Source organism: Manacus candei, unplaced genomic scaffold (assembly GCF_025592945.1).
Source record: "Manacus candei isolate 608988 ecotype Guabito, Panama unplaced genomic scaffold, ASM2559294v1 h1tg000050l, whole genome shotgun sequence".
NCBI lineage: Eukaryota > Metazoa > Chordata > Aves > Passeriformes > Pipridae > Manacus > Manacus candei.
The window spans coordinates 17299984-17317362 of record NW_026138098.1 but is presented as its reverse complement, the minus strand read 5'-3'; the positions used below and the strand labels follow the sequence as shown (position 1 = coordinate 17317362).

The 17379-nt window shown below is 43.0% G+C and overlaps 1 protein-coding gene across 2 annotated transcripts in view; it reads left to right on the top strand.

Annotated features, from left to right (window-relative positions):
• Positions 1 to 6236: 6236 nt before the first annotated feature.
• TBC1D12 (TBC1 domain family member 12) overlaps positions 6237 to 17379 on the top strand; it is a 43212-nt gene continuing 32069 nt past the window's right edge. The window contains exon 1 of one of the 2 annotated variants that reach the window (XM_051800561.1): positions 6237 to 7162. In XM_051800561.1, coding sequence (XP_051656521.1) covers positions 6339 to 7162 — 824 coding nt within the window. In that variant the 5' untranslated portion in view covers positions 6237 to 6338. The remainder of the gene's footprint in view (positions 7163 to 17379) is intronic. The other variant, XM_051800562.1, reaches the window with a different exon arrangement.

Below are 17379 nucleotides of genomic sequence, written 5' to 3'. Positions count from 1 at the left end.
GGTCATATCTCAAGAAAATATAATAAAATCCAATTAAAAGTTTTCATCTGCAAATAGTCCTAAGTCCAAACTGACTTGTCACTGAATTCAGGAGGAAACACTCTTTCAAGTTTTATCTCTTTTTCTTAATGGACTTCTCTTGTCACTGAATTTATCAGAAAGAATTCCAGAGCACCTAGAACCTGATGCTCAGCCTTGGCAACGTTTTAGAGCCATGCTGTATGTTTATACATAGCACCTGTAGGTTCAGGTCAGATTTAAATCCGATCAACTCAATTACTCCTAAATATTTAATATGACCTTAGCTTATGAAGCAAAGAGGACATGTTCGGAGAATGCAAAGACAGGCTGCTGTTCTCATAGCCCTCAATGTGTATTACAATATTTTTTTAAAAAAAGGAAAATTCCCAAGAATTATTTTTTTTTTCTGCTTTTGTTTTATCAGCCATAGGAGTGATTTCATAAGTATTAGTGACACAGTAAGCAAACAGAGCACAAGACTGAGACAGAAATTTGCTCTAGTCACCATGAGGAGGACTAACAAATCTTTATCAACAACATACTAACTTTAGAAAAGTAAACACTCTTGTTGCATGTTACAAGAAATGTTGGTAGGAAAAGTGCAAAGTAGAATGACTGCAGCTGAATGAGCTCCCACAAAAATATTTAGTGCTGTAGGTTAAGACCTTGCTGATATCCTGCCTAAAAACCAGGAAGAGTTGAGACTGAATATATGTGATTCAAAATGCATCTAATTAGTGGATGAAATAATTAAGGAAGAATTGCTCTTGGGCCTAAAAAAACCTCATGCAAACCCAAAAGGGGTAGGTGGAGAACAACTGGCCAAAATATTCTCAGGGAAAGGAGAAAAGGGCTCAGATCTCCTCTCCATTACAGTGTATGAATGAATTACTTTTCATTTCATCCCAAAAATATGCCTCCACTAACAACACAGGGTTACTGCCTGAGCAAGTGAGGATCTCAGGCTGAGGAATATGAGCTATTGTGTTGCCTGTTTACCCTTATTTCTTTCTTCTGCTTCATCTGTGTCCGTTCTCTGCCCTAGTCTTTTGGCGGATCTCAAAACGTGGATTTGTACGAAAAGAAAGAGAAAACCCTCAGTTCCTGTGAACACATCATGAGGTTTCTGGCAGACATGGACAGAGCCTGGAGGTCAGGTAATTAAGTGTGTAATAGATTAGCTGGATGGAAAGAGGAAAATAAAAGCCTTTTGGATCATAACAAAATCAGATTTTAATTTTTTTTCATTCCTCTCTTCTGTTGTACACTGTTGAGAATCTGTGTGATTGCACTCTGGTTTGTAAGTGGTAATAAGTACTTCTGTTTGTTTCTATTTTACCCTGGTTTCAGGTAAGGGTGATTTCTAGATAACTCTCTGTCCCTATGAGTTTAGTGACATTTAAACCAGGAATATTTGGATATGTCAGATGCCTTTAGCTTTTCTGTGTCTTAATGGTGATACCCAGAGAGAAACAGAAGTCTATATGTAGGTATGTCATCTACTTAGTCCAGCAGTGGGCACCATGGAGGTTATATATCAATAATCTGGAAAGCCTTCTGGCCCCCGGCAGAGCAATGGCAAGTACAGCTTATCCCACAGCAGTGCTCAGGGTGGGTTTGGCCCTGTTTGAACCACCACAAGCATAACCATACACAAGCAAAGTAACACAGGCTGAATTGTCTTAATACAGGTATACAGCATGTTTGATCCACAAGCAGTGTGATTTAATTTTAAGATAGCAGCAGGACTGGGAGTGCGCCAAGTAGAAGCTTTCAGTGTGCAGGAGTCTACCAAACATCTTAATTAATTGTTAGTCTTAATTGAGATCTTGCCCAGAAGGCTTTGTATTAAAAGTGCAAACTGCTATTAGTGGGGTGCATTTCCAAAGAAGTGAGAGCCTCTGGAGTGAACTGACAGAGATCACAACTGTGTTGCGAATGGAATAACATCTGAGGTTTTGGGAACCCTAAGGTACAGATCTTCCTATATACTGATTTGAGGAAGCCATTCCATATTTTAATTAGAGAAGTAATGAAACAGCCCTGGGAAACCACCAGCTACATATTGGTTAGGAGTGAACCTATTAAATGGGTATTTCAGCTATCAGCTGAAATTGGCACAATTTATTGGCACAAGACTGTGTCCATACTACGTTGTACTTTTGGAAATGAGAACATAATGATGGGAATTGGCTTATTAGTTGTTCCATTGGAAACGAGAATGGTTTATTATTTGTACAGTTTGTTGTCTGGATTTTTTTACAGAGTAGTGTTGTTTCTTAGTCTCGGGAAACAAATTATAAATTACAGTTTCCTTGTTCATAATTTCCAGAACTGCAGAGAGTGTCTGGTTTGTGAGCTGCAAATGGGAACTGGAGATGAGAACTTGCACAAGAATATAAGAAAAGTCATTCCTGGCAGACTAAAGGTTTGTTTATCGCAGCATCCTGCCTCTAAACCAGAGGGTTGGCTCACTTTTAGAGAAGTTCTCTCTCTGTTGCCCATAGAGGGGACCTATAGAAATGCTTATAAATAGGGAGGATGAGTCTGGGCCTTGAATGCTCCCTCTCTTGGCCTCAGTACTGGGGTGTCCTGCAGTCTCTGCACAGCAGCTGTAAGCAAAAGTAAGTATATTTCAGCACTGCAGGAAATTAATGATACAGAAGCAGCTCACCTGTCTCCTCAAATTGTTTGCTATTCTTATCCTTGAAGAAATATAAATACAGGTGAGAGGAAGACTGGCTGAAGCTTAGGCTACTATATCTTTTGTGATAGATAGCCCTGGGCAAAACAATTGTCATAATTTTGGAGTCAATAAGGACATTCACTTTGCTTCTCACCACCAAACCTGAGAATAATATAAAGAAAGTTAATTTTAAGGATTTTAGGCTTAGTACTTTCAGTAGCCATTGTGATGTTAAAATTTACTAGTTTATTAACTGTTTTCACTAATAAATTATGCTATTTCTCATGTGAATATGTCTAAAATATTGGATACTAAGGATCTCACTGCCAGATCAGAACTGTAGTACAAGTATGTAATTTTTACCAGCATCAGTCAACAGCACAGTTACTATATGTTGTGGTTAGGGTAGAATCATGTTCTTTAATTTATTCAATGTCAAGATGAAGAGCTTCCCACTCTGACCAGTCATTTCCAGTCTCCAATCAGACACAGTTTAACTCTTTTTGTGATGATTTGATTACTTGAGGGGGCTTGCCCTAAAATGAATCAGTGAAATTATGTGAGATTTTGATTTTCTGAATCAGATGACTTCCTAGATAAGCTGTAATATTATTAACATGGGACTGCTCTCTCACAAGGCTCGAAATGTGATCCCCCATCCTAGCCCTTTCAGCAACCCTGCTCTTAAAACTCTGGGATTTTATAGCTACCTATCTGCTATTTAGTCCCACTTCTTCCTTGTGGATTGCTGACAATGTTCTGCAGACTACTTGCTCATCCTTGGTCATTCAAATCAGACTGAATTGAACTGGCTGAACATCTGCCTTTGATGGGAAGCAGTGAATGAATTCCTTGTTTTGTTTTGCTTGTGTGCATGGCTTTTGCTTTGCCTGTTGGACTGCCTTTATCTCAACACATGAGTTTTCTCACTTTTTCACTCTCCCATCCCACTGGAAGAGTGAGCAAGTGGCTGTGTGGGCTTTAGCTGCTGGCTGGGATTAAACCACAGCATTCCTATAGGTGGAAATCAATGCAAATGCAATGAACCAAGTGGTCTTATTTTGTGCAAAACAACATGCACAATCCCTCTGGAATCCCTGGCATAATTTCCTACTATCCCAGCTGCGCTGACTGAAATCAGCTCACCATAAGCCAATCCTGTGTTATAATCTCAGTGCCAGCCTTCATTTTGCTTAGCTTGTTTAACATCTGGTACTGTTTTGCAGGTTCTGCATTAATTAAATCATAGAAGTCTATTACAGAGTGACACTGTCATACAGCATCCCAGGTAAATAATGAACAGTTTGTTGAAAATAAGTGCAAACACTATGGCTTTGAGTGTTTCCATAAACCTAAAATTCTCACTAGTAAAGGCAGAGACCCTCTTTAGCACTCAAGAAGTATGTTCACTCAGCAGGTACAATGATCAGCCTCCACGTGCCTCCAGATCACAGTGGAGAACAAAAAGCCTACCATCTTAGTTACAGCAAAAATCTTAATTAAAAAGCTTCAGCTAACCAAAAAGCTTAATTAGTTTCATCTTTGTAAATGGTTTCTTTTGTTCACAGTAGCCTACAAAGTGCTCCCACAAGCAGTTCAGCTGTCATATCCAAAGGATAGGTAATCCTGGGAATATTCACTGGGTATTTTTGCAAGCAGCTGAGGCTAATGGTCCTTTATCTGGCACAGCTGTAGCTGGATGAGGCTACATGCCTGCTACCAAGATAGACAAGGCAAAGCAAAACAAAATCAGATTTGTTTCTTCTCCTCCCTCTGAGATCCTAAGTACTTGCCAGTTAGTCAAGTCAAAAGGGTGAAATCAGATTAGCTTGTTGCATGTACAACACCAGTGTTGCACACCTGACCTCCAAAGTACACTTACAAGACGACAAGAAAAAAAGAAATCACAATTTTTTTATTTAAGCAAAGCCCAAAAGACTTTATATTGCAAAGTGCCAACAAGAACTCATAACACAATGAAATGCATCAATTTTTTATTTAGGTGAAGATTACCAGTTTAAACCTTTCCAAAGTGTTCACAATTTTTAAGAAAACCCAAAATATTAAAAGAGGATGGCTGTTCCTTCCCCATGGTGGGTGAGGCCTCTATCTGGGCATGCTCCACTTGCCTGCCTTTAAAAGCAAGGCCCACCACCGTGCTGGAGGATACTTGAATGTGGGGTTTTGAAATGGATGACTTTTTTGGCCAAGGATTTCCAGGAGAATGGCACTTCCCTTGCTACCAGTTGTGAGTATTTACTGTTAGAATACAGAAGTAGTCTGTTGGGTTGAGATGTTACTTTTGGTACTTGCCTAGGATGAGCTGTAACCTACTGGACCAAGTTTGGAACCTGTGCTGTTACTACTTCTTCAGGGATGTGAAGCTCCTTTGCCTTTTCTTTTGTGTGTGACTTGTGGCCTTGCTCCCTTCCTAGGCAGAGGGGACTGTAATACCTTGGTTTTCCTCTGAGGGATGTTGTGGGAAACACAGGTCATGGGACCTGCCTCTCTATGTATCCTCCATCCACTTCCCCAGCGATAACCTGAGGAGTTACAGCATCCTGTCACTGCTCAGGAGAGGATTCACCCCATAATTTGGAAGTGCCCATCCTATTTCTCTTTTCTCTCTGTCCCCTTCTCCCCAAAGCTCAGTTTGGTCCTATCTCCTCCAAAAAGAGGTGCTGCCCCGCCCGCCCAGTCCTCCGCTGGCACCGGCTCTCGGCTGGGGGATGACACCCAGCCCGACCCCCGGCTCCGCCGCGAGTGACCGGCGGGGAAACCGGGGCCGGGTGTACCCTGGACCCTCTGTCACCCTCCTCGGATCCGGCCCGCCCCGCTCCCGGATCTGGGATTGCCCTTCCCGGACACCCCGTACACCGACACCGCCTCCCCCGTCCCGCGGGCACTACGGGACCTCGCAACACCTTCGCTGCTCTTACAAGGCTCTTTAGTACTGTGGTTTTGGGGGGCGTTTTTGGGTTGGTTGGTTTCTTTTTGGTTTTGGTTTGTTTTGTGGTTTTTTGTTTGTTTTTTAAGGAAATAATGACAGATGTGACACTGTTGAACGCCCTGCAGGTCCCGTCCCGGTCCCAGTGCGGCCCCGCCGGGCAGGACGCTGGGCGGGCCGGGGGTGCCCGGGGCGGGGCGCGTCTCTGCACTGCGCGTACCCGGCTACCGACCCGCGGGGCTCTGGGGCAGCCGGGGGGTCCCGTTTCATCCCAGCAGGAGCGGCGCTGGGGCAGCGAGGGAGGGAGGGATGAGGTCGCCGGGTTGCACTTTCCCGCGGCACGTCGGTGGGGTGCGGTAGCTGCTGCGCGCCGCCAGCCTTTAGGTGCAATACGGTAGCGGCGGGGGCGCGGCAAGAGCCGGTCTGGGTGGCATCTCTATGGTTCCGGGTGCGGCCGCGCCGGGCGGCCGGGCGGGCGGGCGCTTCCTGCCCGTCTCTCTATGGTGACTTTCCGGGGGGAAGGGCCGGCGCCGCGCGCCTGCGTGTGCCGGACCCGCCCGCCCCCCGCCGAGGCCGTGCCCGACGCGCGGAGCGGCGCCGGCTGCCAGCGCTCGCGGCGCCGCCGGTGCGGAGGAAGGCGCGCGCCCCGGCCCCCGCCGCGCCCCCGGCGCCCCGCGGCGGCAAATGGTGGGGCCGGACGATGCCGGAGCTCCGGGCGGCGCAGCCGTGCTTCCCGCGGGCCGGCAGGAGGCGGCGGCGGAGGAGGCGGCGGAGGAGGAGGAGGAGGACGGGGAGCGGGATGGGAGCCGGGGCTCGAGCCGGCGGGGCGGAGGGCCGGGGCAGGAGCGGCTGCTGCAGCGGTACCTGGCGGCGCTCGGTCCCGCCGCGGCCGCGGGTGGGAAGCGCTGCCCGGAGAAGCCCGCGAACGGGGCCGCCTGCGCCGTGGGCCCCTGCGGGAGGATGACCAACGGGGACGTCGGTTTCCTGCTGCCGCCGCAGGAGCCGCCGCCGCCCCCCCGGGCAGGACGGGATGAGCCGGGGCCGGAGGAGGAGGAAGCGAAACTGCAGAACGGGGGCTTCCTCCCCTGCCCGCCCGGCCCGGCGGGCGGCGGCCCCGCGGGAACCGCCTTGGAGGAGCCGCTGCGGAGCTGCCGGCTGCGGGGCGAGGCGGAGCGGCGCGGGGAGGCGGCCGGCAGCCCCTCGCCGCCCCGCAGCCCCGGGGGTGACGCCGGCAGCCGCTCGCTGGCCGCCCCCGGCGTGCGGACCTGCCGGGACCGGCCGGAGCCCGCGGCGCTGCCCCCGGCACCCCTCGGCTTCACGGACGTGAACCTGAACTCCCGCAACACGTACGAGGTGAGCCGCCGCCGCAGCGCCCCGGAGCACCTGCCCCACGGAGGAGGGACGGCGCCTGCAGCCCCGGCACCGCCGCCGCAGGAGCCGCCGGAGAGGGCCCGGCACCGGCTGGGCATCGCCGGCGCCGGCAGCAGCTTTGCCGAGTTCTTCACCAGGTAAAGGAGCCGGCGGAGGGGCCGGTCGGTGCCCCCGGCAGAGACCGGGGCAGGGGTCGGGGGATGCCCCGCGGGGCGCAGGCGGGCGGGTTCGGGTCTGTGCCGGACCGGCGGGGCTGCCTGAAGGAGCGTGTCTTGAGGGGAGAGTGTCTTACTGCGGGTCGCAGGAAGAGGTATTCCAACCTGAACGGACTCTTTTGCCAGCCAGCAGGCGCTTTTAGAGTAAGGCAAGGCTTTGCGTTGGACGTGACAGTAATATGATAGAGGCGCTTTTACTGCTACGAACTACATGGACTTCAAACTGGAATTTGCTTCCTGTACCAGAGCATTTTACTGTCTGGATCATCACAGTGGTACTGATTAAACTGCTTGGGGAATAAGGTTAAAGTTGTTGGTATTGGAAACTACTTTCAAATCATCGTGGAAGTTGCAAAAGCTTTGTTACTTGGTGATGGTGTAGATACAGTTTACTTATTTATTTTAAAGTGTGTTGTGGAAAGCTTCAAAGACAAGACTCGATTAACTTCTCTTAAGTTTCTAGCACAAAATCAAAAACTACAGGACATCCAGCTAAGTTACCTGGGAGCTCTGTAGCATTGCTCATTCTTTAGCATATTACACAGGAGATGCGGCTTGGCTATAATAGTTTATAACATACTCTATATTACTTTTATTAGGTTTGAAGTGGGCAGCTTAATTTCCAACAGTATTTATTCTCTCAAACCCCAGGGTTATAGCTATTGTGCAACAGTCACTCTGAAAGCCCAGTAGATCTCTAAATATCTTAAGAAAACAAAATAAGATTAAATCTATTAACTGAAGAAATGAGATAGGAGAGGTTTGATCTCAAGGTGGGATCCCAAACTGAGAAATAGGCTGCTTCTGGTGACCCTCGGGAAACGGGGAGATGGATTCCTGTCTGAGGACAGAGATAGTGATAGTTGCAGTGTAAGTTTGGTGCATCTGCTTTGTGTCAAGGATAGATTGAGAGATGTCCCTCTATTCCTGCTATTTCCTATTAGTGTTCTTCCCTTCCATGTTATGTGAGCTGCAGTATATTACCTTCCTTTTGCCTCATTTCTGGAACATTTTGATCAATAACATTTGTACCTTTTTCTTTTTACCCCAGAGCAGTAGCTGATTGAAATTCTGGAGAATTTTCCTCTTAGGTACTGCAGTTTAACCCCAGCTGGCAACTAAGCATTATGCAGCTACTGGTTTTTCTAATAGCCATAATTATATGGAAATTGTTCTAAAAAGTAGACACTTCTTGCAGTTATTTAAAGAAAATGAGAGAAAGCAAGGGGGAAGTCCTACTGCCTTCAGTATGAAAGCTTCACTGTTGTAATTGCCATGACTGAACAGTTTGACTGATCAGACAGATCTGGGTTAGGAGGCTGCTGTTTCCAGCTGCTTATTCCCAGCTCTTCAGTTATCAGACTGACCTGCTTCATAGTTCTTTGAAATAATCCATGTTAATTGTCTGTCTTCATTTCACTGAACTGGAGGAGAAACCAATGAGGTGAGGTGGGGGAAAAAGTAAGCAGCTATCAACAGAAGCTTCTCACCCAAAGTCTCTGACAGGAAGAATGACTGTGCCCTTGAGATAGTAATTAATAATTATTCTAAGATCCCAAGAAAGTTTGCATCAGTGATTAAAGCCTTTCTTTCAGGTAAGTATTAGGTGACCTTGGGATCTTAGTTGTATTTGTGCAAAATCATTAAACCTGTCAAATCAATGCTAACTTTTAACTGAAAAATAATCAGTTTTGCTCTACTTCTTCTTTCTCTCAACATGTGAAGTGGGATGCCATGAGTAGATCAGGGGTATGTTGAGCAGAGTGCTGTGGCAAGGAAAAACTGTATGACTATGGTCACTTGTCTCCACTGTGCTACTGTTATGTTCAGAGCATTAAGTGGCTTCTTGAAAGTCACCTGTCACTGCCTTGTACTCCTGTGTATGATTCTTAGTACAGCCATGTATAAGCATTGTTCTTATGGTTTCTGGTCTTACATAGACCTTACAAGGGCAATGCTTTGTTCTTGGGTTATTGGATCGCTTTTGGGTAGCCCCAGTGGATTGCTATTTGATACAGAATGGTTCAGTGAGCAGGAATGTTGTGTGGACAGTTGAATTAAAGCTGTGATGACTGGAATGATACCTCGACTATGCTCTATCCCCCAAAGCAGCCCATACACAGCAGAAGAGTTAACAAAAAAAGGTCAAGCAGGAGTAAGTATTCCAGTGCTGAGATCAAGACACAGTGATTCTGCACCTCTTTTAAAGATGAGTTCTACTTCATAGTTCTACAAGTATGTACCGGGCATCTTTTCAGCTTGTGTAGATATTGTTCCTTCCTGAATTATATATTTACTAGACAAATTCAGATATCTGGTAGCTGGTGAAGCTTTTTATTCCTGGATTCAAAGCTTACTGTTGACAACAGCAGTGATACTTGCTTGTTATAGTAGAGCACCATTTTCCCAAATAACTGTTTTCCAGTATTCATCTAACAAGATTCACAAAGAACTTAATTCCTAACTGCTACTTCTTGTAGGTCTTTGTGATGTGCTGTGAGAAATAGGTGTAAGGGGTTGTAAGCATGTATGGCTTGTTGGCACACACATGCTTATAGAAACTGTCTTTAGTCTCATTCCTCTTCCTCACCCAGAATGGTTGTGTTTATTGTCCAGAAGTTTTGAAAAATATTCATTTGGGGAGACGATGGAAAGTTGAAGGGAGTCAGTATTTGTAGGAACAAAGAATTAAGAAATCACTGAAGTTCGCATCTTTTTCTGCCTCGTTGCAAACACAATCCTGTGGTTCCATAAGTAGGTAGTTCTTCAAAAGCTGCTAATCTTTTTGTCTCTACAAATGTCCTTGGTACAGACTGGAGGGTTGAAGAGAGGTTCACTTCCCAGAGTGTTGTTACACGTGTACATAGTAGCGTCAGTAGCTCTGTAGTTTAGTTCAGTTTATTACTAAGTAGCACTCGCATCTTTTTGTGCTACGTAGGCGTCTACCTGGTCTACAGATGCACCCTATGAATGTTTAGTACCAGAATCAATGTTTTTTCATTGCATACATACGGTAACATGAAACTTCAGGGGATGTACCGTGCATCTATGGAGAAAAAATATGTTTATCAGGCTTTTGGTCAAAAACAAGAGTCAAGTGGGAATGGGTTGTCTGAGTTGTGATGGATCTTCTAAACCTTCTGTTCATGTAAAGATAAGAGAACAGATTGATGGAATCACTTCACAAGGCTTAATTTATATTTTGCTATTGCCTGTGCCTATATCTTGGTCAGATCTTACTGACATCCCAAAAAAGCTTGTGTGTTCTATTTTTGATTTCGGGGTTGTTTTTATATTGCCCAGATAAAACAAATAAACCCAAACAAATAAAAAAGTCCAAATATACTGTCAATTTATTGGAAAAATTATTGGAGAGAAGATCTAAGGGAATACAACAAATCTTCCCCGTGGAAATCATTAGGGCACCCTTCACCCTTCTGTCTTTGTTGAACCCAGTTGTTTTTCCTTTCTCCAAGTAACCTTGTAACCTAAGTGAACAAGTGGATACATATAATTGATTTGAATTAAAGCTGACTGGAGAAAGTAGGCAAGAGCACCTGGACCTAAATCTGTGAGTAACTTCAAACAGTATTCTTTTTTTCCTGTGTTAGAGACACGATTAACTTGATATAAATAAGAAATAGCATTCATATTATTGAATTGAGAAGCTCCTGTGTAGATTATTCCTTCACTGTTTGCTAAGAATGATTTATTTTATGAAGTTGCATTGACATGTTTCTGGCTTTCAGTCACATGAATAATAAATATAATGACAACTTAAGTAAATGTAATCTCCAAAGTAAAGCAGACTCTAGCAGACATTGAAAATGAGTGCTCAGCATTATTTTTTTTGACTCAATTTTTATAATAACTGTGTACATATAAAATTTGACCCAAATTTATTCATAAGAAGTTAAGGAAATATCTCTGGGCACCTAAAGTTTCTCTCACAAGTGCAGATCCCACTGTAGGAAGTTAAATCTAAAGGACAGCACCCCTGTTTTTATTAGTGCACCAGTTCCAAGCAGTTCACAAAAATAAGCAAGTCCTCAAGATCTATGAATTTCTCTGTTTGAGAAAGCTTTACTCTCAGGTCTCATGATGCATAGGTTTCAAAGAGTTTTGTGTTGTTGGAAAATATTAGCAGTAGGTGCTTGACAATAGGTAAGATGCTGTGCACCCACAGAACCATTTTGCTTAGAATGTTTGTCTAGCAAACCAAAGTGAAATTTCAGGTGTGCAGGCAGAAGAGTGTTATGTTGATTTACCTCTCGATAGGTTTCAGGTTGTCATACTGCTCCAACTTCTGTCTCCAACCAGTCTTCCCTCCCCACCCCTCCCCCCCAAAAAACTGACTAAATAGATGTCACTCTAAAGCCTTAGAGCCACGTGTATAATCTTCATCATTTTATAATACCTAAAGTATTATTAGCAATTTCTCTGCTCCCCTTGGTGGACAGTGGTACTTATATTTGCACTAAGAATTTTGTAACTCTATTAAGAGTTTTTGTGAAGTAAGTTCTCCTTAAACTAATGCTGTAGGTTTTTTTGGGGGGGGTTGTGTGTGGGTTTTTTTCAAGCTAAACAGCTGAATTTGCTGTTTAGTGTGCAGCAAACTGTTGGAGTCAAAGCTTGTTTTGCTAGGGAGTGTTTCACAGAGGCATTTTAACTTAACCTGAAAGCATCTCTTCTCCCCCTCTCCCGTCTCTTACCCCTCACTTCATTTTGCAGAAGGCCTTTTCATTACTTGGTCTCTTCTGCTTATTTTGTGTCACAGGATTTCTTACAGACTCAATATATTGAGAGTAGCGTGACAAAGTGAATGGGACCTCTCTTCTGAATAGGCTATGACTAAAAGGACAGTGTTTTACATGGGAAATAACAACCAAAGGAGGTCACTTTAATCGCAGCTGGCCTCTAAGAAAATGATAGTTTTATGGTTTTGCCCTCATGGCTGTTCAATTATTCATTAGGCTATTTTGTCCTGATTGCTTAAGATTAAAAAAGGAGTTTAAGGGGTTTTGGTCATGTTTCATTCACATGGATGCAAAAATTTTTATTCCTATCTTCAATTTCTTGGAACTACTGAGATGTTTATGATATAAAGTCTGTCATTTTTTATCCATCACTGGTCTTGTTTGTTGTTCAACTGGGAAGGACTGGGTTTGTTGGATGGGGTGGTAGACATTGCTTTAAACTTCTCAGCCTCAGCATATGCATGTCTTTTTTATTTTATTGCTTTCTAAGGAAGTGAAGCTTAGCTACTGCCTCAGCTCTCTAGTAGTACTGCAGCCTGTTACCCAGGCTCTGTCAAACCTCTGAGACTTGAGAGGGCTCCAACATAAAAATCCTACAGATTTTTGAATGATGCCCGAAGATAAGGAGAGCCTGCAAAAGAGAGACTTTGCTTATTTGGCTCTGTATTTTCAGAAACCAGTCAGTTGTGCAAGCCACCTGCAGAACATATTGCTTCTGGCTCAGCATTGGGGTAACAGTATGAGAGGTGCATGGATGTTGTTGGGTAAACCTGTGCCTTCAATTAGTAGAAAACTAGTTTTCATGGTCATAGATGAGTTTATTCTTTCAGAACTTCTGAGAACCAAACACTCAGACTAGTTTTCTTTTAAATTCCTTTCCTGATTTCTTACGTCCTGACTGAAAAGAATACCTGTAGCCTGTAGGAGTACTTTCTTGTAATTTTTGCTCTCTTCTTCTCCAAGGTACTCCTTTATTAAGAAGAAACTATGTTGAGCTTCCATTGTTATATTAGGAAGTTTTATTTAGTGTGCTCTTGTGTAGGTGAATGAGTCTCTTTCGATCATGTAGTATGATAAAAGCTTCCTTGTTGGCTCCCCTTGCCTAGGGCATTCTGTTGATCTAAACTTCCTGAAGGCCAGCTATAGGAGTAGGCAAACTAAGTAATTGTCTAGAAGTAAAGGAGAAAAGATAATAGAGATATAGATAGCAATGAAACATCTATAGCCATTCTGCCTCTGTTGCTGAGGAAGACATTGTGGGAAAAGGGTGCACTTCACACATCTTACTTGGGTTCCAAGAACAGATGAATTGTTGATCCCAGCTCCTCTGCTTTCTGTAGCAGGGGAAGCTTGGCCCTAGTCAGGTCTCAGACCTTGTACAGCTTAGTCCTATCTGTGTTGCTTCAGTTGCCCAATGCATCCATTAATGTTGGATCTTGTTTATCTTGCTGCTGGGCAATAATGAAGCTGTTTGTATGCTGGGTGCCAGAATACTTTAAAAAAACCCCAAACAATCCATGTACTACCAAAGGTATTTCAGTAGTTGGTAGCTGTGAAATAGGAAGCAGTGGAGATTCCAGAGCACTTTAGGCTGCTGAGGAACTGAGGTGATTTAGTCTGGAGAAAAGGAGGCTGAAGGGAGATGCCACTCTACAAATACCAGAGAGAAGGTTGTGGTTAGTCAGGTGTCAATCTCTTTTTTCAGGTATCAAGTGATAGGATGAAAGGAAACAGTCTCGAGCTGTGGCAAGGAAGGCTTAGATTGGATATTAGGAAAAACATCCTCACTGAAAGGGTAATCAAGCACTGGAACAGGCTGCCAGGGAAGTAGTTGAGCCACTGTCTCTGGAGGTATTTCAAAGATGTGTATGTGTGACCCTTAGGGACGTGGTTTAGAGGTGGACCCGGCAGTGCTGGGTTAATGGTTGGACTCAGTGATCTTGGAGGTCTTTTCCAACCTAACTCTTTCTATGATTCTAGCTTTTTGTTGCTGTAACCAGTAGGTGTTTTGCAAGTTGCTTGCTGTTCCTGAAATTCTGTAGGTAACTGAGTGGTAGATGGGGAAATTTCTTCTTTGTTTTGTAAAAAGTCATCAGGCAAAACTGAAAGGAGCGAGGCTTTTGCATTCTAATATCAGGTAACGGATGAAAAATGAATTCTTGTGTTTTGTAGTATTTCTGCAATTGATCACTGATGCTGTGATATAAAATATATTGTGAATTGCTAACCCCAGCAGAAACCTGATACTCAGAGTGGCTACAAAAGTACTGCAGTAGTACTTTGTAGTACAACATTGCACAATCAAGTAGTTGACAGGCGCCCTGTCTGGGACCAGAAGAGAAAAATATTAACTGAGGCTTAACCAGTTTTTGGGCAGAGTAGCAATCATCTCCAACTCTTGGGACAGTCTTCAAAATAAAACTCTACCCTGGAAGTCTTTCTCACCTTGGTCATGCAAGTGTATATTGTATACAAACATTTGAACTATAGGGATAGTGACTGCCCTGATAAATCTGGTGAGTTTTGCCTTAACTGGAAGTGAGTCGTTACTAGAACAATTTCAGGTCATTTGTTTAATTTGGTTGTACTTTGTGAGATATCTTGGTGAGCTGATTGAAGAATTTGCTATTGTCAGGAAACAAAGGAAATGTTTCTTCCCTGCTTCTGGTATTTATTTGATCCTCTGTGAGCTGTTGTAGCTCATTAAGCTAGGGAGTGAAAAAATGTTCATGGTTTTCTGTGGGATTAGTGAGTTGAATTGACTTGCAAGGTATGGAAAGCCTTGGAATCAATGCAGCAGAAGGGGGTGTAGGACATAACTTGTGCAAAGAGGAGTAATGAACTTCCCCTTAGTGGCCACTCTGTGGGAGGAAGGGGTCTTGTTCCTCTAGCACTGTTTTGCTTGGAGTAGGTTGCTGGTTAACAAGCCTTGCCTTCGCTGGAGTAGATATTCCTGGCCATGCAAGAAATAGCAGAATATCTGTAGGCACTGGGTAGAAATTCTCAATTTCTTGCAGCTGTGATCTAGGATTTCATTTTAGATACTCTGAGCAAGTATTTTTATTGTTATTGTAGAAGATTGAACATATAGTGTCAAAATAGCTGCTGAACTGCCTGACCAAATATGAAGGTGATGGAATAGTCTGGCATAGAGCCCTCTTTTACTACTTCACTCTGAAAAGTAAAGGTGAGTGACTGATGATCTCCCATTACTCGTTTTGTATTTAAGCACTCTGAATTTTAACCCCTTTGCATATGTGTCTGCTTGTTTATGTAAGTTTTTGAATGCTTGAGCTGTTTGTAAAGCTGACCTGTGCAACGGCTTTTTGTTAAGAGTATAATGTAGAGTGGTAAAAAACTGTTTATCAGTAAGTGTTCTGTACAGAATGTTCTGTAATACAACTAAATGCTTTCAACTCCTAAAACTACCAAAGTGTCTGTGTGCCTGTAGTAAAACTGTTTTGCCAGCATAGTTGGTAAAGCCACTTTGGGACTGCTGTCAAATGAGAGTTTAAGCAATAAGGTTGATGTAATTTAGTCTCTTCAATGAAGTTCCATAATAGTTCTGTTAATCTTTCTGTCCTCTCTAAAGAGGCCAGAAGCCACCTCCTTCCCTACCTCTCAGTCCTTAGCAGCTAGTCCTTGACAGTTCATTGAATTTCAAACATACCTAATTGTAGCTGAGGCTTTAGTTTACAACTAATATCAATGGAAACATCATATTTAATTAAAAAAAATACTACAGACTTGGTCTTGCTGAAGATGCATGTTCTTCTGGTTAGGATTTTTGTTTCCTTATTTTAATTTTTATTGGGGAGGAGGAGGAAAGTCAAAGGTTGCTTATGTGCTAAAGACTGTAAGTGTAGAGTAATACAGATGAAAACGTGGAAATTCCTTTGGAGAGGATGGTTTGGGATATTCTTTGGCTTGTCTTGGTGTGGAGAGAAAGAAGATATCTTTGTATTGCTAAGAGGTGTTAAACTAGAAACCTGTAACAAATCTGTGTTTGGGGTGGTAAAATTTAAAGTGAAGTTTGTGTCTAGCTGCTTCTTGTAGCAAGGTGATGGAAGACATGAACTGTAAAACTGGTTGGGTCATGTCTCCTCCGATGTAGGGCAGAGCTTCAAAACTTGTGCTGAGAGCAGCCATATAAATGTATCAAATCAAAACTGATTGACATTGTTTGAAGCTATCGAAATTAAAAATGTAGAATGTTGAATACATTCTAAATCTTACTGTTTTGTTCTAAATCTCCATGTGAAGAGTTTTAAGCTAAGCCTAAAAATACTTGCATATTAACTTAGAAATTAAGGTTGAAATGTGAGGATAAAGGATGAATTTAAAAGTATATTTGTAAAGTAGGGGCTATTTGCTTTTAATATGTTTATGTTCATGTCACTTTTTCAGCCATAACTAATGTGAGGAAATAATTATGAGTAGGTGAAACTGAGCAAATAGCTCCTGGACAGTGTCATGTAATTCAAATCTAAAATAACAGGGAAGCTGTGACACCCTGTCTTTTGGTCTTAGAAGTAATTACTGTGTGCACTCTGAACATATATTGTTAACTTTTTGGACACACTTTTTTATCAATTCCTACAAATTGTGTACTGTATATAAACAGTCTGAGATGTAGAAATAGAATCCTACTTCTGTTGCTCTGCAGGCTTTGTAAGTGGCTAACCAAAAAGGTTCTATTTCCTTTTAATGTTTCATTATTTATGCTTAGAGTTGAGTTACGTTTGTTTCTGTATGTAAATTATTGAAAAGTCTTGTTTAAAGCAGAAGGGCTGATGGTGCTTAATAAAGCAATAGGTTTTTTCTGCTGTTATTTCCAATTATTGCACATAAGACCTTAACAGAATGGACAAGACTGGAGTACAAAGAAAAATTCTGTTGTGTTTTTAAGCAGCTTTGGTGTTTTACACATGGTAAAGACATGCCAGTGTGAATTAATTAATTCTTGTTAGGTACTCAGCTGTAGTAGTAAAGGAATATGGCATCAGAGGCTTGCAGGGATCTTCAGAATTTGTGCAGACTTCTGAAAGTATGGTTTTAAGTAACAACTACTCATTTTAATGCTATACCAGTAAAAATGCATCTATAGCAATTCTTGGGACGTACCTCTTCTAACTCCTTACTGATATAGCACTCTGGATAAAGATTATTGGGTAAATAAGTAATTTCCTTATCAGTTTGTCTTTCAGCTGATGTCAACAAATTTCAGATGTAGATCTATCTTTTATGCCTAGGAAACCTATTTTAAAAATTAGGATAGGGATGGAGCAAGACTACACAGGGAGAACTCTGAATTTTGTTACATCATATTCCTTTTACAAATTCTGAGGTTTTATTGGAATCGGTAGATTTTTAATGTGCTTC